At 51.1% G+C, this 24,696-nt stretch overlaps 2 protein-coding genes across 2 annotated transcripts in view; one reads left to right on the top strand and one right to left on the bottom strand.

Moving 5' to 3' along the window:
* Nucleotides 1-704: 704 nt before the first annotated feature.
* On the bottom strand, nt 705-9,297 carry PIH1D1 (PIH1 domain containing 1). Its single transcript, XM_048516706.1, has 11 exons — nt 9,248-9,297; nt 8,512-8,609; nt 6,976-7,042; nt 5,785-5,970; nt 5,425-5,486; nt 3,993-4,077; nt 3,673-3,769; nt 2,903-2,953; nt 1,830-1,917; nt 1,553-1,696; nt 705-905 (listed from the first exon to the last, which is right to left on the bottom strand). The coding sequence occupies exons 2-11, from the start codon at nt 8,596-8,598 to the stop codon at nt 705-707; spliced, it is 1,068 nt and encodes a 355-aa protein (XP_048372663.1). The 5' UTR covers nt 8,599-8,609; nt 9,248-9,297.
* Nucleotides 9,298-12,286: 2,989 nt separating this feature from the next.
* Nucleotides 12,287-24,696, top strand: part of ALDH16A1 (aldehyde dehydrogenase 16 family member A1) — a 32,271-nt gene continuing 19,861 nt past the window's right edge. The window contains exons 1-8 of the mRNA XM_048517493.1: nt 12,287-13,271; nt 14,676-15,055; nt 17,151-17,253; nt 19,092-19,218; nt 21,309-21,487; nt 21,640-21,717; nt 22,445-22,629; nt 22,854-23,006. Of these exons, the coding sequence (XP_048373450.1) occupies nt 12,473-13,271; nt 14,676-15,055; nt 17,151-17,253; nt 19,092-19,218; nt 21,309-21,487; nt 21,640-21,717; nt 22,445-22,629; nt 22,854-23,006 (2,004 nt within the window). The 5' untranslated portion in view covers nt 12,287-12,472. The remainder of the gene's footprint in view (nt 13,272-14,675; nt 15,056-17,150; nt 17,254-19,091; nt 19,219-21,308; nt 21,488-21,639; nt 21,718-22,444; nt 22,630-22,853; nt 23,007-24,696) is intronic.

Raw genomic sequence — 24,696 nt, 5'->3', positions numbered from 1 at the left:
CTGCTTGTGGGATCCCCTCCCCTGCAGGGGAGGGGAGAGAAAGAAAGAGGCGCCCGGCTCCGGCCGAGTCGCCGCTGCGCGCTGCTTGTGGGATCCCCTCCCCTGCAGGGGAGGGGAGAGAAAGAAAGAGGCGCCCGGCTCCGGCCGGGTCGCCGCTGCGCACTCCCCGTTGCTACGGGGAGCTTGTGGGATCCCCAGGGAAGGGAGAGAAAGAAAGAGGCGCCCGGCTCCGGCCGAGTCGCCGCTGCGCGCTGCTTGTGGGATCCCCTCCCCTGCAGGGGAGGGGAGAGAAAGAAAGAGGCGCCCGGCTCCGGCCGGGTCGCCGCTGCGCGCTCCCCGTTGCTACGGGGAGCTTGTGGGATCCCCAGGGAAGGGAGAGAAAGAAAGAGGCGCCCGGCTCCGGCCGGATCGCCGCTGCGCACTCCCCGTTCCTACGGGGAGCGTATAGGTTGGAGGGGAGAGAAAAGTGGTGCTGGCTCATGGATTCTTCAAGCAACACACTATAGCTGTTTTGTACAAAGCGTAAAGGTAAAAAAACAAAATAAGCACTGTTATCTTCATTTTAAATGTCAAAACGTATTTGCGGCTCCATGTGTTTTCTTTCCCGTGGAAAATGGGTCCAAATGGCTCTTTGAATGTCAAAGGTTCCCGACCCCTGCTCTAGAACAAAGAAGATCCAGGAAATGGCAGAGTAATGCACAAATCTACTGCCCTCTTCTGGCGAGAAGGAGTATAGGAAGGCACCTGGGCTGGGGTGCAGGCATTCCCACCCGAGTTGTGCCTGCTCCGGGTGGGTCACTCTGATGGTAGAGGCCATTGAGGACCTTCCTAACTTTCTGTAGGTCGGCAGTTCCCCAAAGGACAAAGGCTTGGGTCAACAAACTCTGTACCCCTTTGATCCAAGTCTGGAAGGGGCAAGAATGAGGGTTGGCCCAGGGCCCAGGTCAGATGACCGGGGAAAGCATAAGAAGAAGCAAGCCTTTATTGGCATAGACAACAGTACAACAGGAATAAAAACGGATTAAAAAGCATATACAATACAGGTCGAAGGAAATCTACTGGCGTTTAGTAATTTCCAGGAGAAAGTCTGCCACTGTCATACAGAGAGAAGGATCAGGGCTGTCCAACAAGTAGTGTAATCTAATTAAATCGGGGAGACGGGGGAAATGTAAAGGAGTAAGATTCACATGCTTGGATCTGATTTCCTTGAATCTGAGACAGTGTAGTAATTGGTGGGCCAGAGATTCAACTGAGCCATCGTTACATGGGCCCAATCTTTTAGCCTTTTCTTGCTTATTAAATCTGCCATATAACAAGGCAGAGGGCATAACATTAAACCTGGCGAGCATTATGGCTCTCCTTTGAACAGGGTTTATTAAGCAATACAGGTAGTGTGCCAAGTGGCCCCGTTCAAATGGGAGAGAAAAATACAGGGGGGAGCACGTTTTCTTGGCTGCGGTGATTAGGGTAGAGAACTCTCTATCCAATAGTTGACCTAAAGCATGAGCAGCCCTCCAAATAGTATGCATTGGGAGGGAACTTCTTCACTCACCTTGGTTCTTTTGTTGAACTGGGCCTTGCTTTCCTCGGGGACGATGCTGTAAGGAATGAAGATGTCCAGGTGATACCAGCCAGGATGGTCCCGCAATACAATCCGATCTTCTCCCAAATCCAGTTCGAGCATCTTCACGGAGTTCTGGGGGGGGCGGGGGGGGGGGAGAAAAGAGGACGGCATGCAGCGTGTTACAGCGCCACCTGCTGGGACTAGGCTACCTGAGCACCCTTCCCAGGAATCTCAGGACTTGCTCCCGAATTACGTGCCGAGTTACCATTTTAGGGAGGCTGATCGTTGCGACTAGACGGTCGGGGTGGCTCGGCGGCTGGGCAACGATGGCAAAGGTGGGAACTGTGGCAGCGCTGGGGAAGAAAAGAAGGCAGGCCAGACCTGTAAGCTGCAAAGGAATCTCACGGGATGGGTGGCAGGAGCATATCCTGTCACTCACCTGGGATCCTTTTCATTGACCTGTGAATAGCGCTGGACAGCTTGCCCAGGATTAAGGACCATGACGGAAATGAGTGCTAGCTGCCTGCTCTGGCTCATGACAGGCCAGAGCATCCTAATCAAACATTACTGTATTAGACCTGCAGTCCACAGTATGATGTTGATGTGTGTGTGCCTCACATCATTGAAAGAATGGGGTAAGGAAAAGACAGGGGAGGAGAAGAAGGAGAAGAACAAGAGAAGGAGAAGGAGGAATTTGGATTTATACCCCACTTTTCTCTCCCGTAAGGAGACTCAAGGTGGCTTACAAGCTCCTTTCTCTTCCTCTCCCCACAACAGACACCTTGGGAGGTAGGTGGGGCTGAGAGAGTTCCGAAGAACTGTGACTAGCCCAAGGTCACCCAGCTACAAAGTAGGAGTGCGGAAACACATCCGGTTCACCAGATAAGCCCCTGCCACTCAAGTGGAGGAGTGAGGAATCAAACCCGGTTCTCCAGATTAGAATCCACCTGCTCTTAACCAGTACGCCACGCTGGCTCTGACAGAATCAGGATGGAGGACTGAGCTACAGATGCTATCGAGTAGGTCCTTGGCCAAAACTGAGCCTCTCACAGCATGATCATGTTGTGCAAACACATCTGGTTCACCAGATCAGCCTCTGCCACTCAGGTGGAGGAGTGGGGAATCAAACCCAGTTCTCCAGATTAGAATCCACCTGCTCTTAACCACCGCACCACGCTTGCTCTTAGCCACTACGCCACACTCACACTTCTGACAATGCAATCCATAAGCCTGTGGATATAAATCCAACTCTTCTTCTTCTTTATAACTATGTCCTATATAACTCCTGTTCTCCTTCTCCTCCAGCCCCCCCCCACTCCCATTTCAACCACACCATACCTCTGTGTAGGAACGGACTGCAGGAGTTTACTCGTCGTCTCTTGGGTTGGGCTACAGAAAAGCAATTAAACATAGTATGTCAAAAACATATTAACAAATTCTAAACCACTCCAGTGCTGGAATTTTTGCTTATTTATTTAATTTATGAGCTGTGCTTTCACGTCAGCAGGCTCAGGGTGGCTTACAACACTCACTTAAACAACATACAGCCCAATCACAAAATAAAACAATGATTACCGACACAACGTGATTATCATCATTTTATAGCCCCCTAATGGCGGAGAAATTGGAGAGGAATACAAACATACATCAGGGATTCTTTCAGGCAAGTAGCCACAAGAAGAGAAGAGAAGAAGAGTTAGAATTTATACCCCACCTTTTTCTCCTGTAAGGAGACTCAAGGGGACCTACAAGCTCCTTTCTCTTCCTCTCCCCAAAACAGACACCTTGTGAGGTAGGTGGGGCTGAGAGAGGCCTAAGAGAACTGTGACTAGCCCAAGGTCACCCAGAAGGAATGCAGGAGTGCAGAAACATATCTGGTTCACCAGATCAGCCTCTGCCACTCAGGTGGAGGAGTGGGGAAATCAAACCCGGTTCTCCAGATTAGAATCCACCTGCTCTTAACCACTACACCACGCTGGCACACTTCATAAGCAAGGGCTAATGAAGTATGCAACAGCCAAAGAACAGAGGTACTCATATTATAGGACTCTCTAACAAGGGAACTGGGGTTCAAAGCCAGCTGGAGGCTGCCCTAAAGCTCAGCGTACCTGCTATCCATCTCTTGTATGATGGGCTGGGACTTGGTGCGGATTCTCTGCTCTGATATGGAGCCCAAAAACTTCCTGTTCTTCAGAACGCACCATTCTGGAAGGGGATGCGTAAAAGGCAAGTGAGAAAACTTGGTGGCGGAACTTTGTTCCCAGGCACAAAACAGAAGCCGGGAGGAAGCACGTGACTGGCGTTGCTAGAGCCAGACCCGGGCATTTCCGCACAGGAGCCTTCCTCCAGGAAGGCAACAACAGAAGATCAGGAGGGTCCCCCCAAAACTGACGAACTGGCTTTCCAGAGCAATGCCGATTCCCCATACCTGCGTGGCTGATGTCCAGCTTGTATTTCTCTGCTAATCCTTCCAAAGCAATTGTGATGAAGAACTCTCTGAGGAAATGGTTGCTCTTGACAGAGGGAGAGAAAGACAGGAGACGTTTGGCCTCTACCCACAGTCAATTGGAAGCCAGCGTGGTGTCGTGGTTAAGGGCAGGTGGATTCTAATCTGGAGAACCGGGTTTGATTCCCCACTCCTCCACCCGAGTGGCAGAGGCTTATCTGGTGAACCAGATGTATTTCCACACTTCTACATTCCTGCTGGGTGACCTTGGGCTAGTCACAGTTCTTCAGGGCTCTCTCAGCCCCACCTACCTCACAAGGTGTCTGTTGTGGGGGGAGGAAGGGAAAGGAGCTTGTAAGCCACCTGGAGTCTCCTTACAAGAGAGACAGGTGGGATATAAATCCAGACTCTTCTTCTACTGCTCACACGAACACGGGGTGATCTCACATTGGTGGGAAGTGTCAGAGAATCAAGCAACTACCTAAATGACGCCAAGCCCCTGGGAGGGAAGAGCCCCCCAGGTCTGCAGCTTTGCCTGCACAAGGTCCCTGCTGGAAGCTCCAAGATCTCTAGCTAAAGGGATCCTGGGTAATGGATGACAGGATAAAAGGTCCCCCAGTCAGAGCAGACAACACTGGAGCAGCCAGACTCATCAGAAGGCAACTTTATACACCGCTTCACTCATGTTCGTAAGACCAGAAGAGAAGAAGAATTTGGATTTATACCCCGCCTTTCTGTCCTGTAAGGAGACTCAAGGCGGCTTACAAGCTCCTTTCCCTTCCTCCTCAGAACAGACACCTGGTGAGGTAGGTGGGGCCGAGAGAGTTCAAAGAGAACTGTGCCTGGCCCAAGATCACCCAGCAGGCTTCATCCGTAAGAGCGCAGAAACAAACCCAGTCCACCAGATAATTGTCCACTGGCTCATGCGTAAGAGTGGGGAGTCAAACCCGGTTCTCCAGATTAGAGTCTGCCGCTCTTGACCACTCCTCCATGCTGGGTGTCAACATGAGGGGGATGAGAGGGTGGGCAAGAATGACTGAGAGGCACCCAGAGGCAGCAGAGAGTGGTTGAGGGGTCACAGCTGCTCTCTGCAGCTTCCCACCCATTCCACAGTACCACCACCCCCATGGGGAAATGGGTGGTCACGCCTTCCTGATACTCCTCGGGGCCAGTAAGTCCATAAGGGTCACACTGTGTTTCTTCCTCAGGGTGGGGTATAAGCACACAAGGAGCTGGCCCCTGGAAGGCACACCACTACCGGGTTGAATCCTGGATCCAACCTTGCTCCTCCTGTCTCCTCAACCTGTAGAGCAGCAAATGCTCGCAAGGAAAGGTCTTCCAACAGAATAGCCGCCTCTTCCCCGGACAGCAAAACCACCGGTCTCGAAAGTCCTCCATTCAAACAGATCCTCACCTCCATCTTGGCGAAGAAGTCAGTGTTGATGGTGACATCATACGCAGTGCAACCGTGACCACCTGGAAGGGGTGAGCAGAAGGAGGAGTTTGGCTGCTCGTGAAGACAAGAGACCCCCAGACCCAAAGCCCACAGGCGGGGCCAGGAAATAGACTTATCTTCCAGGTGATCAGTCCACATTTCACTGGAAGAGCCCATGAGAGGAGGAGTAGTTTGGATTTATACCCCACCTCTCTCTCCTGTAAGGAGACTCAAGGTGGCCTACATGAATTATCAATGAAGCTTCAATGTCCTCTTTCACGGCCACCTTCTCCGCCAATGCCACCACCTCATTTCCCCTGCGACAAGCCGACCACTCACTCTTGTCCACTTCGGCGTGGGGCTCCCCCAGACTCATGGGGATCCGGAAGGTGGAGGCGTTGTCCGACTCAATGAGGCACTCGAGCTCTTCGCTGGTCAGGTCAGGAGGTGGCGGGATGTGCGGGGACCTGCAGACGTTGACGAAGACCTTCTCACCTGCATCGGTGCGGGTTTTCAGGCAGAACCCTGGACAGGGGAAAGCTGAGTGTCACGGTCCCAGCCTGCAGCTGAGCCAAAATACCTGACAGCAAAATTCAGGCCTGACAGGGGGGCCTTCGAAGACACCAGGCAGAAATTTGCCCTTGTGCGGCACCACCCAGCTCTGCCTCCACCCGGGCTCTGCCTTCACAGCTCTGGCCCCCGCCTGGTGGAACGCTCTTCCATCAACTGTCCGACCCCTCTTGAGACAGCACAATTCCATAGGGGCCATCAAGACGGGTGTTCCACGAGACGCTTTGGGGAGACTAGCCGTTGATAGGGGCCCCTCCCTTCCTCCTTCCTCCTTTTTTGCTGCAATAACATCATGTGGCCCTACCGCCCTTCCCTTTTGATGTATGTTTTTAGAGGGAGTTGATAGCAGGCGCCATCTTCGTTAACATTAATATTAATATTAATTTTATAAGTTGCATTTTAATGGGGTAGGGTTTATTTTTATTAGAGCCATCTTAACTTATATATATGTATTGTATTTTAATCTGATTGTGCTCTATCTACATATTGTACACCGCCCTGAGCCCTTCGGGGGAGGGCGGTTTATAAACCAACCAACCAGCCAGCCAGCCAGCCCGCCAGCCCAATAAATAAATAAATAAATAAAGAAATAAAGAAAGAAATAAATAAATAAATAAATAAATAAATAAGGACGAGACACACCTGTGAAGGACACTTCCTGGCACTGATCGGCCACAACCAGCAACGGCCCCTCCAAATACTTCCTGGGTGGCCACCTTCACCTTGTTCTGTGTTTGCCTCTGCCCAGAAACTGGGTATAAAACCCAGCCCTGAGCTCTCCTCCTCCCAAATGCCCCCCAGCAAACCCTCTGTCCTTCGGCCCTACTTGATGCTTTCCCATCCTGCACGTGAGCTCCCAAAGGCACCTGGTGGGCCGCTGCGCGAAGCAGAGAGCTGGACTAGATGGACTCTGGTCTGATCCAGCTGGCTTGTTCTTATGTTCTTATGAAGTTCCTTTACCTGGAAGAGGTTGGATGGGCTTGTAGTCTGCTGGGGGGAGCGCTGCGCTCTGGATCTTCTGGGTGGCCTACAGAAAAAGAGATTTGATAGGCTCATTACAATCCCTGCAACAACCCTATATATTCCAAGAGGTCCGCTCCAAACTGGATGACAAAGAGAAAAGAAAATTTAGGGGGGTAACATGTTAGCTATCTACAACATTATGTGCAGCATAGAGATGATAGAGACAGAGGAATGTTTCTCTCTCTTCCGTAATGCCGCAACTTGGGATCACCCTATGACAGTGATGGTGAACCTTTTTAAGACCGAGTCCCCAAATTGGAACCCAAACCCCAGTTATTTGTCGCAAAGTGCCAACCTGGCAATTTAACCCGAATGCTGAGGTTTTAGTTTAGAAAAAAACGGTTGGCTCCCTCTTCCTCCGCCCCACCCACTCGAGCAGGGACCAGCCTGCTGTAGCCCCCAGCAAGTCCCACGCGCACCGCTCTGTGCCTCTCTAGCATCTCTGCCTCCTCTGCGCCCCCCCTCGGGCAGAAACCACCCAGAGCACAGGCACCAGGCCTGCCAGCCAAGTCCTCCCTGGTCACCACGGTGCGCGCACGTCGTGCTCAGTGGCCCTGGCCAGCCTAGATGTGTGTGTGGGAGTGTGTGATTTTCCACCCCCCACATGATGAACTCTGTGTGTTCGTGCCCACAGAGAGGGCTCCGAGTGCCACCTCTGGCACCCGTGCCATAGGTTCGCCATTACTCCCCTGCGAAATGACTTGACAGTAGGTCCAAGGCAGACCAAAGGAATTCTACTTCTCACAAAAGAAGGGAACTCATTGCCACTAGATGTGATGAAATGGCTCATTCACATTTCACCTTCAGGTGACAGTCATTGGATCAGATAGATTGAAAAGCATGCCGGACAGATTTACGGAGGATGGTGTTACAGTATCCAAAATACCTGTACACATCCTGAGAGCAGACAAGTAGATCAAACTGATCTAGTCTGACAGCTGCTCCTCCCAGCACCTTGTCAGAACCAGCTGAAACCAGTCAGCTGTTCTTCGTTATGATTGGTTACTTTGTATATAAAAGAAGTGCTTGCTTACCAGCACTAGCTCTTAGGGATTACCTGTTGCTGCAGGGCATGCTGCTCCTTTGTTGTTTGAGTTCCTATATGCACTGTAAATATCTGCACTATTGATAAAGTTTTTCCTCGCAGTTAAACTTCTGTGTGCAGTGGTAATTGCTTTCAGCTGTGCTCAGCCAGTGCTTAGCCGCACCTTGCTGGCCTCTGTAACAGGCTTCCTCTAGCGTAAATCCTACTCTGTGACAGATGGGTCTCCTGGTAGCTATTAGCCAGGATAGCCTCCAACTGACAGGCGTCAGGGAGCAGCCAGCAAACAACGGCTGCTATCCGCAAGCCCTCCCTGAGGAATGCCCTGTGGTCCTTACCCACTGCTGGAAAACAGATGTTGGATTGACAGAGCCAGCTGTCCAACTAACCCCCCCCCCCCCCCCCGGAAGAGAGCAGGGTTGGCAGCATACCTGTAGCAGAAGGCGTCTGAACTCCTCCTCTTCTTCCTCTCCCTGCAACTCAGCTGATAACAAGGACTTGTCAATGGCGAATGCCATGGCGATGCCGCCTGCAGAGGCCGAGACGCAAACAAGGATTAAAAACAGAGCAGGGAAGACAGCGACAGACAACTCAGGCAACCGACAGCAGACCCAGAGGGTCAGGAAGGGGGAGAAAGCCCCAAAGGAGTGAGAATGGCAGCCCTGTCCCACCCCACCCTCCCCTCGCTTTCCTATTCTGAACAAGTCGCCATTCACTTTCAAGACAATTCAGAATTCAAGGGATCTCTAGACTTTGGCCAAATTTTCTAGCAGCTACTGAACAGCGTCCCGTGTTTGGAGAGTGAGGTCCCATCTTCATCCTCGTGGGGGACCCCACCTCCAACGCACCCACATAAAAGGTCCCACATCTTCCCCCTCCAACTGATCTCTTTCCTAAGCCCACACTCCTCCTTTGCAGATGTATTTGGAAGCAACCCCACCCCTACCTGCTTCCTCTCTCAAAGGAACAAACTTGCTACTGCTATAGCAGCTCTTTCATTGGGTTGTCCCAAGTAGGAAAGGAAAAGATCACAGGCAAGAAAGCAAAAAGAGAGAAGCCTTTCCTTATATTTATTCCCCTCGCCTTCCCGAGAACCACCTTTGGCGCTGATTTTAGGCAAAGCAGCAAATCAAATGGTCAGATCCCTCCCGCTACGTTTAAACTTAACTCTAAGCGTCTATTATATATTTTTTGGTTGGGAAGGAAGTGACGACATAGAAAAAGGTCGGAAGTGAGCGAAAGAGAACAGCCCGTGCCTGCGGTTCCACGGTAGTTTAGGGAAGGTGGGAAGCAAAGTGCCATTTCATTTAAAACCGAATTAGATTTATTTTTATTTTATTTTATGCCATTTGGCATCCCGGCTGAAGCCAGGCGGAGGGCGGCCAACACGCATGTTAAAATAACAATATTAAAACCAGTAAATAAATGCAATTAAAATATTCCAGCAAACACTGTCATTCGATGTAAACCAACACATTGCCCGTAAAACTCATACTAATTCCCCAATGTATACTAAGGGTTCCACCATAGAGACGTCAGTAAGAAATAGAGCGGCCAATCCCCGTTTTACCGGAAGTTCAGGTCGAGAGTTTTCCCTAAAGGAGGAGTAGGAGATCTATAGTGACAGGTCACCGACAGCCCCTCCCCGTCCTTTAGGGACAGCGAGGGAGAGAGGGAGGGCGGCCAGAGTGCCTCCCCCCTGGGAAATCTTCGGACACGCCACATTATAGCAACTATAACCTGAAAAATGCTGCGGGGGGGGGGGGGGGAGGGTTGCGCTTGTAATTCACACCTTTGGCCACTGGAGGGCAGCAGCATCCTCAGCGGCTCCGCTGCCCAAAGAGGAGCGGACACGCCACAACCTCGACGTGGGGCCTCGTGCGAAGCCCTAGGCTCTCGGCTCCATTGTCCAAAGGGGCTGCCAAGTTCCAAGAGGCTTGGGAAGATAGCGGAATCACCCCATGACATCCACGTGCGGTCTCGTGCGAAGGCGGCGGTCAGCGTAGCGTGGTCCAGGGGAGGGACGGGGTCCGGGGGGAGCCAGGCCAAGTGGGGGGGGGGGGGCGTTTGAAGCCAATGACGGGCACCCCTCCCTCCCTCCCCGTCGCCTCCGGGGTGACGAGTCCCGAGAGAGCGCGCCGATTGGGCCGCCGCCCCTCCTCCTCCTCCTCCTCCTGCCAGGGCTCCAGTTTGCCTCCGTACGCCCCTGGACAGGTGAGGTTGCCCTTCTTCTCCGGAATGACGATTCTATGGTCGCTGGGAGGCCGGAAGTGGCATCCCTCCAGTGGGAGGGCTGTGATTTGTGGTCCTGCTTGTCCCGGGCGAGCAGGCAGGGTCTATGGCGGGCTGTGTGGCTCCAAGCAGTCGTGGAGCCCCTTCAGTGTACGATATCTACACTTCCATGGAGTATGGGCCTGTCCCAGAAGGGACTGGGGCAGCCCAGGTAAGGGAAACCGGCTGAAATTGCTCACTCCCCTTCCACCGTGACCAGGACGCACCAAATGCGGATCTTTAGGGCTCAAATTGTGACAAGCCTCCCTACAAGGTGGGACAACTGAGTTGCAGTGAGGTTGGATGAGAAGGAATTGTTGCTGGGGGAAGCAAGAGGGTAATTTTTCACTGCTCCTCGTTTGGTTGGTGCAGAATCCACCTTGCATTTTAGGCTGTGGGGTTTTTGACTGTGAGGGTTTTTTTTTGGGGGGGGGGGATTACTGGAGGTGCCTATTATGGGGAGAAGAAAGGAAGGGGTTTGTAAACCGCTTTGAGACTCTTTGCGATTGAGAAACGTGGAATATAGATCCAGACTCTTCGTCTTCAATATTTTCTCTGCCTCTAGATTAGTGGCTAACCTTTGCTCTGCTGCTGAACCAGCAACTGTGCCAGATGGACTTTCAATCTTTGATGCGGGTCACTGACCAGCCACGATCCAAAGGTCTGCCTCATAAAGAATAGGCACATTATTGGTGTCTTTAGCTGCTTTAAATCTGCCAGTATGGTCAGTAGCCGGGACATGGTGAATGCAGGTGTGACAACACAGGTGCCTTCCTATCCTTTTCCCTAGATGTCCTCATTCTTTGGACCAGGAACCTCGCTGTGGTGCCTTGACTGGAGTAGCAGTCTATAAATGGGGAGACATTCCAGTCAAGCAAAGCACATAGGCTGGTGGTGGTGTCCCACCTAGCCTACCTCACGGGATTGTTGTGAAGGTTAAGACACAGAAGTGACCTGTGTACGTCCTCCTTGAGATCCTGAAAAGTGGAACTAAAATGTGATCGTGGCATTTTCAGATCTTTCCCCTCGGCTATTTTTAACTCCCGCTTCTCCCTTTCCAGAGAAACCTAGAACTGTGTCTCTCATATGCATAAGGACGTGCTCTGACCTTCACCACTCACTCTTTACAATCCCACCCTTTTCTTACTTAGCGGCCAGTGGTGGCTGCTTGCATAGACGTTAGCAAAAAGTCCTGGCAGATAAATCCAACATTGGCTATTAGCCACGGGGAATTAAGGGATCTTCCACATCTAGAGGCAGTCAATCTTGCAGAACGATTTTGGGAAGGGAACACTGGGATTCCTTGGCCCCTATTTGTTAGCCACTGCGCAAGACAAGATGCTGGACGTGATGCTTTGATTTAGGGGGGCACTTCTGATGTTTGCAAGTCCTGGTTTCTACCCTAAAGTGTACACCTTCCTGGAATAACCCCTGCAAAAGGCGACAGACCCCAGAGAACATGCAAAATGCCAGATTCTCAAATACTGGAGGGAATGGGGCTTTGGATTTAACCCCTGTCCCCCTGGGGTTAAATCTCCCGCGTCTCTTGCCAGAGGGGTAACCAGATTGCCCTTCTTGGGAGGCTCGAGTAGGCGGGGCCGAAAGCCCGGCTTTCCATCGGGGTCATCTGCATACTGCGCGCCCATTGGCCGGCGCGCCCGTGGTAAGTCCCACCTCGGGTTACGCGCTACCGCGGAGGTACCCGCCCCTCTACCCCGCCTCGCTCTCGCGTGGGTGAAGGGGGGCTGCATCCCGGCGTGCACCGGGGTTAGGCTTGCAATCCAACCGAGGTGGGGGCAGGGATCCCCAGATCTTTTATATAGAGATATATATTTATTTTCTTTGCATCCACCCCTTTTTATTTTCTTTGCCCCCTTTCCCCACCCCCCAGGCTTGCAATTAAACCGAGGTGGGGGCAGGGATCCCCCGTTATTTTATATATAGATATACTGCATCCACCCCTTTTTTATTTTCCTTTGCGCCCCCTCCCCGTTTTGCCCCCTTTCCCCACCCCCAGGCTTGCAATTAATTAATTGCAATTAATCTTTTTTTTATACGTATTTGCTTTGCTTCCACCCTTTTTCTATTTCCCTGCGCCCACTTTTGCCCCCCAACCCCGGGATGTCCTCGCCTTCCCCGTCCTCCTTCCTGGGCTTAAAGTCCCCGGAGCGTCCCAAAGCGCCGCGGACCCGGGCGGCGACTTGGAGCCACCGGGAGACGCTGGATTTCCTGGCGCTGTGGGGGGAGGAAGGGATCCAGGCGCAGCTGAGCCGGTGCCACCGCAATGCCGACGTGTACCAGTGGATCTCGGAGCGCATGGCCGAGAAGGGCTACTTCCGCGACGAGGACCAGTGCCGCACCAAGGGCAAGGACCTCAAGAAGAGCTACAAGCAAGCCAAGCTGCACGACGGCCTCGCCCGGCAGCGCTGCCGCTTCTTCCACGAGCTGGATGCCATCCTGGGCGGGGGCGACCCCCCCGGCGGGGCTCCCTGGTGCCAGGTGGTGATCAAGGAGGAGAGCGACCCCGAGCTGGATCCCGAGCAGGACCTGCAGGAGGAGGACTACGCCTGGACCCAGGTGGACAACAACAGCGACCTGGACCCGCAGGGCGAGCCTTCCTCCCTTGCAGCAGCAGCAGCCTCCTCTTCCTCCTCCTCCTCCTCGCCCCAAGTGCTCCACCACGAGGACGGCGTGGCCCCGATCCTGCACCACCACTTGCACCACCATGCCGTCAAGGAAGAGAAAAGCCCCGGCCGGGAAGAATCCGGTCCCCTCCGTGGAGGAGTGGTACCCTATCTGTACCCCCCAGAGGAGGCGCGCATGGACAGCCCCCCGAGGGACAGTCTCCAGCCACCACTCCTGCGGCATGAACCCCGGGCTCAACCGGACGCTCCCTGGCGGCCTGGGCTGAGCCGCAGAGGTGAGTGAGCACCTTCATGGCAGAGGCACCCCTTTGCACCCAGGGATTCGGCCACTCGGGGCGTCACAGCTGGCAGGGTGGCTCCTGGCGTCAGCAAAGCAGGGCCCTGCCCACTAGGAGACCCCAGAGCAGAGATGGGGAACCCTCGGAGTGGTTAAGAGCAGCAGGCTTTAATCTGGTGAACCGGGTTTGAGCTCTCACACTTCTGTGGATGGCAGACTCGAATCTGGTGAACCAGATTTGTTTCCCGCTCCTGCACATGAAGCCTGCTGGGTGACCTTGGGCGAGTGACACAGTTCTCTCCAAATCTCAACCCCGCCTACCTTACAAGGTGTCTTTTGCGGGGAGTGGAAGGGAAGGAGTTTGTAAGCCACTTTGAGGCTGTTTAAGGTTGAAAAAAAGTGGAATATAAATCCAAACGCTTCAATTTTTTGGCTCGGCATGTCAAACATTCGGAAAATACCTAACTTGACCCTGCAGGCAGGTCACATGCTCTGTATGTTAAAAAAATTACAGCCAATACTGATATTGCTTGGCTTCTGAGATCTGACCGGATCAGGTTAGTCTGGGGCCCAATTGACCATGCTGACAGGGGCTGATGGGAATTGTAGTCCATGAACATCTGGAGAGCCGCAGGTTGCAGACCCCACTCTAGGCCATCCAGGATGCAGGCGTATTTACTTTTGAAAGTGGTGTGTGGCGACTCTGATGACCAGAAGAGGGAGGGGAGACCGACTCTCTTTCAAGTCACAAAAACTTCCTTGTCTAGAGATAATTTTAACTGGGGAAGGGGATGGGGAGGCGGGCTTAGAGTGAAATTGTGCATCGTCTTCTGGCTCCAGAGATTGAAACAAGGGTTGAACATCTCTGCTGGTTACCTGGATAGTTTGTAGGCTGTGCAAATGAGGGTGCAATTCTAAATAAAACCCTGTAGGAATACTTTCTCCCTGAACGGTGTTTCTGTTGCTGTGCATTTCCAAGTTAGTGGCTCCCTGAATCCGTTTCTGTTTAAAAATATTCTGTTGGTGTCATTGAAGCTGTGCTGAAATCTTCTTGGTACTTCTAGAGGAGAAGAAGAAGAGTTTGGATTTATACCCCACCTTTCTCTTCTCTAAGGAGACTCAAGGGGGCTTACAACCTCCTTTCCCTTCCTCTCCCCACAACAGACACCTTGTGAGGTAGGAGGGGCTGAGAGAGTTCTAAGAAAACTGTGACTAGCCCAAGGTCACCCAGCAGGAATGTTGGAGTGCAGAAACACATCTGGTTCACCAGATAAGCCTCTGCCACTGAGGTGGAGAAGTGGGGAATCAAAGCCGGTTCTCCAGATTCGAATCCACCTGCTCTGAACCACTGGCTCTTGGTCCCATCTGTGAATGAATGCCTTCTCTCTGTTGCCCCCTCCAGCTTTCCCGAGACCACGAACCCTGATGAGCACGCGAGAAAAGCTCGCTCATCTCCGAAACAGAAGGAAGAGACCCCGGGATGATAAATTCGACGAGCTCGTCCGGGACATCCGGACGCATTTCCGGGAGCGGGAGAAACTGTTCCAGGGCTTGTGGGAGGACGAGAAGGCCCAGCGGGAGAAAGACCGGAGGCTGTGGGCCGCCGAGATGGACTGGATCCGGCAGATGTGGGCGAAGAGCCAAAAAGAGAGAGAGGCTGCGGGAGAAGGACGGGAGAAGGGCGGGTCTCCGCTTGTCAAAGAGGAGACCTGGAATCTCTGCAAAGACCTTGATGGGGACCTTCCGAAAGACACCAGCGTTCAAGAGCCGCTGCTCTTAAAGGTTGCATGCGCTAAGAGCAACATTATCCAGAACTCTAACCCCTGCCTTCAGCTGTTGCTTCTTGAGGACTTAAGCTTTATAAAGTTGTCTTATACTAGTCGGGCTATTGACCTGCCTGGCTCTGTATTGTCTGCCCACCATATTCAAGAAATGTGGTTTGGTTGTGTAACCTCTATCTGTGGGGCAGAACTTGGAATGAGTTTGCAACAACAAATTTTGAAAACAATATGGTTTACTTTCTTAACATATAACAGTGGTGGCGAACCTTTGGCACTCCAGATGTCATGGACTACAATTCCCATCAGCTTTTGCCAGCATGGCCAATTGGCCATGCTGGAGGGGCTGATGGGAATTGTAGTCCATAACATCTGGAATGCCAAAGGTTCGCCACCACGGACATATAACATATAACATCAACATTTAACATCACACTTCAAGGTCCTGTTCAGGTTGCACTTCAAGTCCTTCTAGTTACAGTCTTCTGATATTGCCAAGTCCATTTCTTCTTGCAAGTGGGTTGGCTCCTGAAGACTCCCAAGGGCTTGGTGAACAGGATTCAACATGATGAAGGTTTCCAGGAGAACTCTCACCCATTACAAACATTAAAAAAAACCCTGAAACAATAAACTCCAACATTTACAACATAGCAAAAATAAACAACTACCTTCCCACTAGTTCCCAACAACATTGCAGTTACCTTAACAAGGTGTTAAGGGCTTACAGAAATCAAAGTCCGAGTCTGGTAGCCTTGTCTCCTCCAAACTACATGAGCTCTGCAGCCTTCTGCTGCTTTGAGTCTCCACCCCTTTCTGGGTCAACCCATTCTGAGCTTGGGGGTTACAGTTGCACTGAGTAAATACAGCCGATCCACTTTTACACACTTGTCCTAAGACAGCAATGCACTTTAAATCTGTATAATGAAAATTCTTGTATTTACATACATACCAAAGTACTCCTTGAATCTCTAACCCGAATAATGCTTTCGGCTTGCAATATGCATTCACATATAACTACAACGTGTGCTATGCAAATGTTAGCAACTTATAAATAATCTATCATCATTCAACAATCTTGTTTGGGTTAGGTATTGTCTACCGGTGGTGACTCCCCTGGGTCTGAAGTGGAGAAGGAGTTTTTTCAACCTGGGCTACCTGAGCTCTTTCAGTGGCGAAGCCAGGGATTGAACCGGACACCTTCTGCTTTCAAAACGGGGAGTCTTTCGCTAAGCTATGACCCCCTACCCAAACGTTCTGTCTCTTACACCTGTTGTTCAGGGCCTCTGTGATCCTAGACAAGCCGTGATTCTGAGATAAGCACATTTAATTGAAGCACATCCTAAGATAAGCACACTGATCTAATTTAAAGCTTGATTTAAAAGAAGTCCTCAGATAGCTACAAAAAAAAACCAGAAGGGGAATCACAAAAAAAACCTACCAAAAAAACCCCCTGAAGGGGAATCACAAAAGAGGCTGGATGAACATATGTCGGGAGTGCTTTGATTGTGTGTTCCTCTGTGTGTGTGTGTTGTAGGGGGTTGGATTTGATGGCCCTTGTGTGTATTGCAGGAGGTTGGACTTGATGGCCCTTGGGGTCTCTTCCAACTCTATGGCTCATTCTGCACATGCAGAATAATGCACTTTCAAACTGCTTTCAGTGCTCTTTGAAGCTGTGCAGAATAGCAAAATCCACTTGCAAACCGTTGTGAAAGTGGTTTGAAAACGCATTATTTTGCGTGTGCGGAAGGGGCCTATGATTCTGTGATCATTCCAAAGGGGGTTGCTGCAGTTTTTGCAAAGATAAACAGAGGGAGTCTTGTGGCACCTCAGAGACTAGCAAGATTTTATTCCAGTAAATGTGATTTTCTCCTTCCTCTCTCTTTTCCCCAAAGTTACTAGAGTGTGACAGGTTGGGAGCCGAACATGTATTCAGTAAGCCGATTTCCCCCTTTCCTCCCTCTCCAATGGGATTCACACAAACCGTTTCATCATATTTTAAAATATAAATTGGGGTGATTTTGGGACAAGCTTCCCCGTGGTAAAGGATAGATTCTGCTTTGTATCTGTGACTATTAACCTCTTCTCTGACTTTTTCCCAGGCCTGGCTGGAGTCTCACAGCCGTAGCTTTGGGCATTTCGTGGATGGCGAGTGGCTGAAACCGGGGGGAAGGGAGACCTACGCCACCAAAAATCCCACGACAGGTAAGGAAGAGATGAGATCAGCTACGTGGGAGACCGTCTGTGCAGTCTTATGCTGAGTTACTCGAGTCTATTGAAATCAAAGGTCTCTGCACAGAGTTATCCTGGCAGGCTGTTTTACAGATCTCTGTACTGTGCGGACTCAGGATTGTGACTGGCACATTATTAACAATACTATTACATGTGGTTAAGTCAAGAGTCTTCTGGGACTAGAAGGGAACCATACATCCAGCCCATGGTGGGAGTATAGTGGGGAGAAGAAGAATTTGGATTTATACCCCACTTTTGTCTCCTGTAAAAAGACTCAAGGCAGCTTACAAACTCCTTCCTTTCCCCTCAAGGCTGGGGATAATTAGGATCATTAGGAAAGGAGTTGATAATAAAACTGCAAGGATTGTCATGCCCTTATATAAAGCAGTGGTGCGACCGCACTTGGAGTACTGTGTCCAGTTCTGGTCGCCACATCTCAAAAAGGATATCGAAGAGATAGAAAAAGTGCAGAGAAGGGCAACGAGGATGATTGAAGGATTGGAGCACCTTCCTTATGAGGAGAGGCTGCAGCGTTTGGGACTCTTTAGTTTGGAGAGGAGACGTCTGAGGGGGGGATATGATTGAAGTCTATAAAATCATGCATGGGGTAGAAAATGTTGACAGAGAGAAATTTTTCTCTCTTTCTCACAATACTAGAACCAGGGGGCTCCATTGAAAATGCTGGGGGGAAGAATTAGAACTAATAAAAGGAAACACTTCTTCACGCAACGTGTGATTGGTGTTTGGAATATGCTGCCACAGGAGGTGGTGATGGCCACTAACCTGGATAGCTTTAAAAGGGGCTTGGACAGATTTATGGAGGAGAAGTCGATCTATGGCTACCAATCTTGATCCTGCTTGATCTGAGATTGCAAATGCCTTAGCAGACCAGGTGCTCAGGAGCAGCAGCAGCAGAAGGCCATTGCTTTCACATCCTGCCTGTGAGCGCCCAAAGGCACCTGGTGGGCCACTGCGAGTAGCAGAGTGCTGGACTAGATGGACTCTGGTCTGATCCAGCAGGCTAGTTCTTATGTTCTCATGTACTGCTGAGAGAGGTCTGAGAGAACTGTGATTAGTCCAAGATCACCCAGCACGCATCGTGTGGAGGAGTGGGGCATCCAACCCAGTTCTCCAGATTAGAGTCCACCTGTTCTTAACCACTATACCAAGCTGGAAGAACATGAGAGGGGTAGATTATGAAACCCGGGAAATCTCGTCCCCTGGTTTCCCCTGGGAAATCTAGCCAAGTCTCATGGTCTTTGGCGTGGCTGCAGGGAACAGAATAAATGATGTCAAATGCCATGGCTTGGGTCCCAGCCAGCTTTTTTGCAGTGTGGGTGCTTTTCCCTGGTTCCTGCACTCCACGTTGTGGTAGCAACTCCACAGATTTGGGATCTTTCCAGCCAGAACAAAACAAAAACAGGAGCAGCAGTGGCGTAGGAGGTTAAGAGCTCATGTATCTAATCTGGAGGAACGGGGTTTGATTCTCCGCTCTGCCGCCTGAGCTGTGGAGGCTTATCTGGGGAATTCAGATTAGCCTGTACACTCCCAGACACGCCAGCTGGGTGACCTTGGGCTAGTCACAGCTTCTCGGAGCTCTATGCCAATAAAGGCTTGCTTCACTTACAAATTAAATACAGCTTCTCGGAGCTCTCTCAGCCCCACCTTCCTCACAGGGTGTTTGTTGTGAGGGGGGAAGGGCAAGGAGATTGTAAGCCCCTTTTGAGTCTCCTACAGGAGAGAAAAGGGGGATAGAAATCCAAACTCTTCTTCTTCTTCTTCTTCTTCTTTCCTTTCTCCCTCGCTCTCAGGGGAACACTTAGCCACCACCCTCCAGGGGAATGGAGAAGACGTCAAAGTGGCTGTCGGTGCCGCCATGAAAGCTTTTCAAACCTGGGGCCAACAACCTGGTCACGTTCGAGCACGGCACCTCTACAAGTAAGTGGCCCTCTCAAGAGGCCAGATTTGATGCCTCACGGCTGCCGCTTCTAGAGCCCGGGTGGTTCTGGAATGGTCACCACAGCTGGTGTTCCATGAATACACTGTGGACTTAATGTGGGTTAACAGCAATTTCTTCTTCCAGGGGACCTCTGGGAACTGTAGTTCTATGGGAGGAGGGGGGGCATGGGCTTCTTACAGAATTCTGAGTACTATCAAACGGTTTCCCATGATCCTTTGAGGATGCCGGTACAAGGTGATACTGCAGATACACACAGGAGGGTTATTGTGTCACCTCTAATGAACACAGCCTTGGTTTCTTCCAGATTAGGGAAACTGATTGTAACGATTTAAAATGTTGTGAGCGTGTGTGTCTTTAAATGAGAGGCAAGCATAAGCATTTATTGTCATTGTGCATGCACAACGAAATTTACAGCAGCATTCCTCGATGCACACAATTTCAGACTCATACCCCATCCTCACTTTCCCCTTCCTCCACCCATCCCTACACAGCCCCAAACACATCAACCCGAAGCCGCGGAGTTTAGCATGGCCACAGCTCTAGAGTAGAAGCTGTCTCTAAGCCTCCTAGTTGTCTTAGTTTTGATAGACCTGTATCGTCTGCCGGATGGTCACAGTTCAAAAAGAGAGTGTGCTGGATGAGACGGGTCTCTCGGAAGATTTTGGGCTTTCTTTAGGCTTCGGGAATTATAGAGTTCTTCCAAGGAGGGGAGAGGGCAGCCGATAATCCTCTGTGCAGTGGTGATCACCCTTTGGAGCGCCTTCCTATCCGCCACTGTGCAACTGGAGAACCATACACAGATGCAGTAGGTTAAGACACTCTCTATAGCACAGCGGTAAAAGTTGTAGAAGAATGCAGAGTTGCGCTGATGGCGGGGAGAGAGAGCAATTTCACGCCCTCTCCCGTCCTAGTTCCTAACAAGCCACAGTTTATTTGGACATCTGAAAATCAGAGAAGGTAAGCTGCAACTTTGGTTCTCTTGCCTACACGCTGGGATTGCACTGTGGTTCAGAAGCCTAGGCAAGAAACCACAATTTGCCGTTTTGTCTAGTTCAGACATCATAGTGAACCAGGGGCGTAATGCCCATTGGGCAAGGTGGGCAGCTGCCCAGGGCATCACCTTGTGGGGGGCATCAAAATGCAGGGTTCATTTTTGGGTATTTTTTAGTGATTTTCCATTTTTGGCCTGCAGGGGGCGCAGTTTTGAGGATCCATAACTTTGGCCCCCCTGAACCAAACTGCACCAAACCTGGGGGGTATCATAAGGACAGTTTCCAGATGATACCCTGAAATTCTGGTGGCGATACATCCAAAAATGCGCCCCCTGCAGGAACATCCCAGAAATTTGCCCAAGAATCTTTGTTCTGCATTGAGTTTTCTGTATTGCTGTCCATGGGGGTTGCAGGCTGGGGGAGGGCACATTTCTGAAGGCACAGCCTCAAAACTGTCAGGGTCTCATCAGGAGACTGCCCTGATGATACCCCCCAGGTTTGGTGCAGTTTGGTTCAAGGGGGGCAAAGTTGTCGACCCTCAAAACTGTAGCCCCCATCTCCTATTAGCTCCCATTGGAAACAATGGGGGATGGGGCACCCCTTTGGGAGTCCATACCTTTGGACTCCTTGAACCAAACCTCACCAAACTTGGGGAGTAGCATAAGGACAGTCTCCTGATGATATGCTGAAAGTTTGGTGCTGATATGTCTAAAAATGCACCCCCTGCAGGCACCAATGTCCTGGTGCAAACAAAAATTTGGTTGTGGTGGAGTGGCCGCCCATGGGGGGGGCATCCAACTCAGGTTTTGCCCAGGGCTACAGTTTGCCCAGGGCTGCCTCGTTACGCCCCTGTAGTGAACTGTGGTCTCCTGGGAATGAGGAGGCATTCATTCTCAAAACTGTGGACGGAAGGGGAAGGAGTTCAGGCCGAAGGATTTCAAAGGCTTGTTCCTGTAACAACAAACCGTGGTTTGTTGTTAGTTCTGGATGGAGCTTTGGAAATAGTCACCTACCAGGCCATTGGGAGGTATTTCCTCTACCTCACTAAACTGACGCGGTGCCTTCGGTTTTGCCAGTGTGGCCAGGACCATCCAAAAACACCAGCGGTTGCTCAGCCTCCTGGAGAGTCTAGACGGTGGGAAACTTCTCCGCGAGGCCCGGGATGGAGACCTGCCTTTGGTGGTCCGTCATTTCTACCATTACGCTGGCTGGGCCCAGCTGATGGAGGTGGAGATGAAGGACTGGAAACCTCTTGGTGAGTTGGAGGATGTTGCCATTCTGGCTCAAAACTCTGCCTCCACTGGCATCTGATGAAGTGGGTAACAGTCAATGCAAAATTGTGTTCCGAAGATAATTGGGGAGTGGGGGTGTTGTCCTAAAGATATAACTAATTTTTCCTTCCTGTAGGTGCCGTAGCTGTTCTCATCCCGCGGAACTTTCCTTTGTTGACTCTGGCTTGGAAGGTGTGTCCAGCGCTGGCCATGGGTATGTCTCAGCATAGATTATTCTCTGGTTGCAAAGGTTATTGTGAGTTGGATCCAGCTGGCTTTCTTCTCTCGCTCTTCCCCCATTCTCTTTTCCACAGTTCCCATCCCACATAGGGTTGGTTTTTTTCATGCAGGTGCTATCATCCCCATCAGAGCTTGTTTGGACAATCAAAGGAAGTCTCCTTTTACTTTTCCATCAACAGAAAAGCTAGCTGCCTCCATCCCTATAGTTGAAAGAAGCCTGCTTAGGAGGTCTCTGCAAGGCTATATTTTATTTTTATTTATTTTTTGCTAAGAAGAAGAAGAAGAGTTTGGATTTATATCCCCCCTTTCTCTCCTGCAGGAGACTCAAAGGGGCTTACAATCTCCTTGCCCTTCCCCCCTCACAACAAACACCCTGTGAGGTAGGTGGGGCTGAGAGAGCTCCGAGAAGCTGTGACTAGCCCAAGGTCACCCAGCTGGCGTGTGTGGGAGTGCACAGGCTAATCTGAATTCCCCAGATAAGCCTCCACAGCTCAGGCGGCAGAGCTGGGAATCAAACCCGGTTCCTCCAGATTAGATACACGAGCTCTTAACCTCCTACTCCACTGCTGCTCCTAAGAAGCCAGTTTTTAATTTTGCAGTCTGGTGTCAATAAGAACGCAAGAAGAGCCCCGCTGAATCAAAACCGTACAATTCCAAGGCTCCCTCATTCTCCTCTGTTTTGTGCCCCTTTTGTCAAACAGGGAACACAGTGGTGGTCAAACCGGCCAGCTCAACCCGTCTGACGGCTCTGCTCCTGGCCGAGGTCTGTGCCCAAGCCGGGCTACCTCCTGGCGTCTTCAATGTTATCACGGGTGACCAGGCGCTGGGCGAGGCGTTGGCCTCCCATCCGGGCCTTGACAAAGTGGCTTTTGCAGGTTCCGCTGAGGTAAATAGCCCTCTTTGGGAATCTGGGATATATGCTAAATAGCTTTTTGTCTGAAGGCGATAACACACCTGAACTCTTTCGACACAGAAAATGCAGTAGAAATGCTGATAGCTGTTCACAGTTCAGCTGCTGTGGAGGGTGGGGAAGGGAGAGGGTAAATCTGCCACTGAAATAGACCTCCAAGCACCTTCCAGGTGAATACGACACCTTTTCTGCCCTTCTAGGCCGGCCGCAGCCTGCGACGGGCAACGGCTGGGACTGGCAAGAAGCTTTCTCTGCAACTTGGAGGGAAGTCGCCCTTCATCGTCTTTGACTCTGCTGACTTGGATAGTGCCGTCGATGGGCTGGTGGATGCCATTTGGCTGAACCGGGGACAGGTATGTTTGATCAGGGAGCATTGGTAGGCCTGAGAGGGGATGTAAACATGTCATGATATAAAAAAAGAGAGGATAGGTTCACTAAAGGTTCATCTTCTAATCAGCAGAAGTTTGCCAACAGAAGGCCGGAGACAGTCAGTCTAGGGAGAAGTAGCTACAGTTGACCTTTAACATTGATTGATGAGTTCAACTGTGACTCTAGACCAGTGGTGGCGAACCTATGGCACGGGTGCCAGAGGTGGCACTCAGAGCCCTCTCTGTGGGCATGCGCAAACAGAGTGCCCCACACACACACACATCTAGGCTGGCCTGGGCCGCTGGGCTTGATTATTAACATTAAACCTAAGACCTAATTTTGGGGAAGCAGTGTAGGTAACCCTGTTAAGCGCTGTTAAACCCCACTGATTTTCATGCGAAGAACTAAAGCGCGATCTTTACCTGGGAGTACGCTCGGTTGCTGACAATGGGGCTTGCTTCTGAGCAAACCCTCCTAGGTTCGTGATTCACCCGTTGGAAGAGTTGCACAGCTGCTTCAAAGCAAAGCCACCAACTGCCACCAAGCTTACTCCTGAGTAACGCACGCCTCAGAGCCAACCATTCTTTCTAAACTAAAACCTCAGTATTCAGGTTAAATTGCCACGTTGGCATTTTGCGATAAATAAGTGGGTTTTGGGTTGCAGTTTGGGCACTCGGTCTCGAAAAGGTTCGCTATCACTGCTCTAGACCAATGAGAGGCTGTTGCTGGGGCAGGGGAAAAGTATTCAGTTGGATGTATAAGAAGCAAAGCATTGTATATGCTAAGTTCAGAGAGTGGTCTGAGTTGAGTTTAAGTTCAGTGTGTATGTTCAACTTTGTTCTTGCTGAAGAGTTCTGTGTAGCTTTATAGTCTTTGTGTAGCATAGACTTGTGTAACCTCGCAACTGCTAAAGTAAAACCTTCCTATGGAAAGTACATCTTGTGTGGAGAGTATTCTTTTCCAAGTGTGGTAGAAGATTGCAGTGAATGCAAGAAAACTATAGACCTTCTCATCTTACCAGAGGCCGTTTCCGCACGGCCCCCCAGGTTTCGACGCCGGGCAAGGAATTTCTGCCGGGCGTGGGGGCTGAGTCACCGTTCAGCACGCAAGCGTGCGAGGCTGTATACCTCAGGAAGAAGACCAGCTGGCGACAGGCGGTGGCTCCTTCCATGGAGCCGCCTCTGCCCCCTTCCCTTTCCCACCTTCCACCTTGTCCCGATCCGCCATCGGCCTGCTGGCCTCCTGAAGTTCCGCTTACGCTGCCCTCCGACCTCCAGGGGTCGGAGGACAGTGAGAGAGCCAGGCTCCGGAGGCCAGCAGGCCGACGACGGGGACAAGGTGAGTGTGAAAGGAAAGCTGGCATCAGCGTGTTCCCGGCGGTGCCGTTTGCACCTTGCCGCTTGAGGCTCGCTGTTAAGTAAAACAACCAACAAGGAGTTGTTTTAAACAGAAGCATTACGCCGCCCTGGGGGAGGCTGAGCGTAGCCAGGTGGTAGCTAATGCAGCGAATGGCTCCCTAGGAGCAGTGTTTTATGTCGGCCCCAGGGAGCCATAAAGAAGCAATCTGGAAATGGCCAGAGTGACTCCGCTTTAAACTCTGCTGATAAAAAATGACATCTATTTTGCTTTGTATCTACATTGGACTAATTCCACTGGCAGCTCATATATCTGATT

Source organism: Sphaerodactylus townsendi, linkage group LG15 (genome assembly GCF_021028975.2).
Source record: "Sphaerodactylus townsendi isolate TG3544 linkage group LG15, MPM_Stown_v2.3, whole genome shotgun sequence".
Classification (NCBI taxonomy): Eukaryota; Metazoa; Chordata; class Lepidosauria; order Squamata; family Sphaerodactylidae; genus Sphaerodactylus; species Sphaerodactylus townsendi.
The sequence above is the reverse complement of the archived record's forward strand: the minus strand, read 5'-3'. Positions and strand labels throughout refer to the sequence as shown.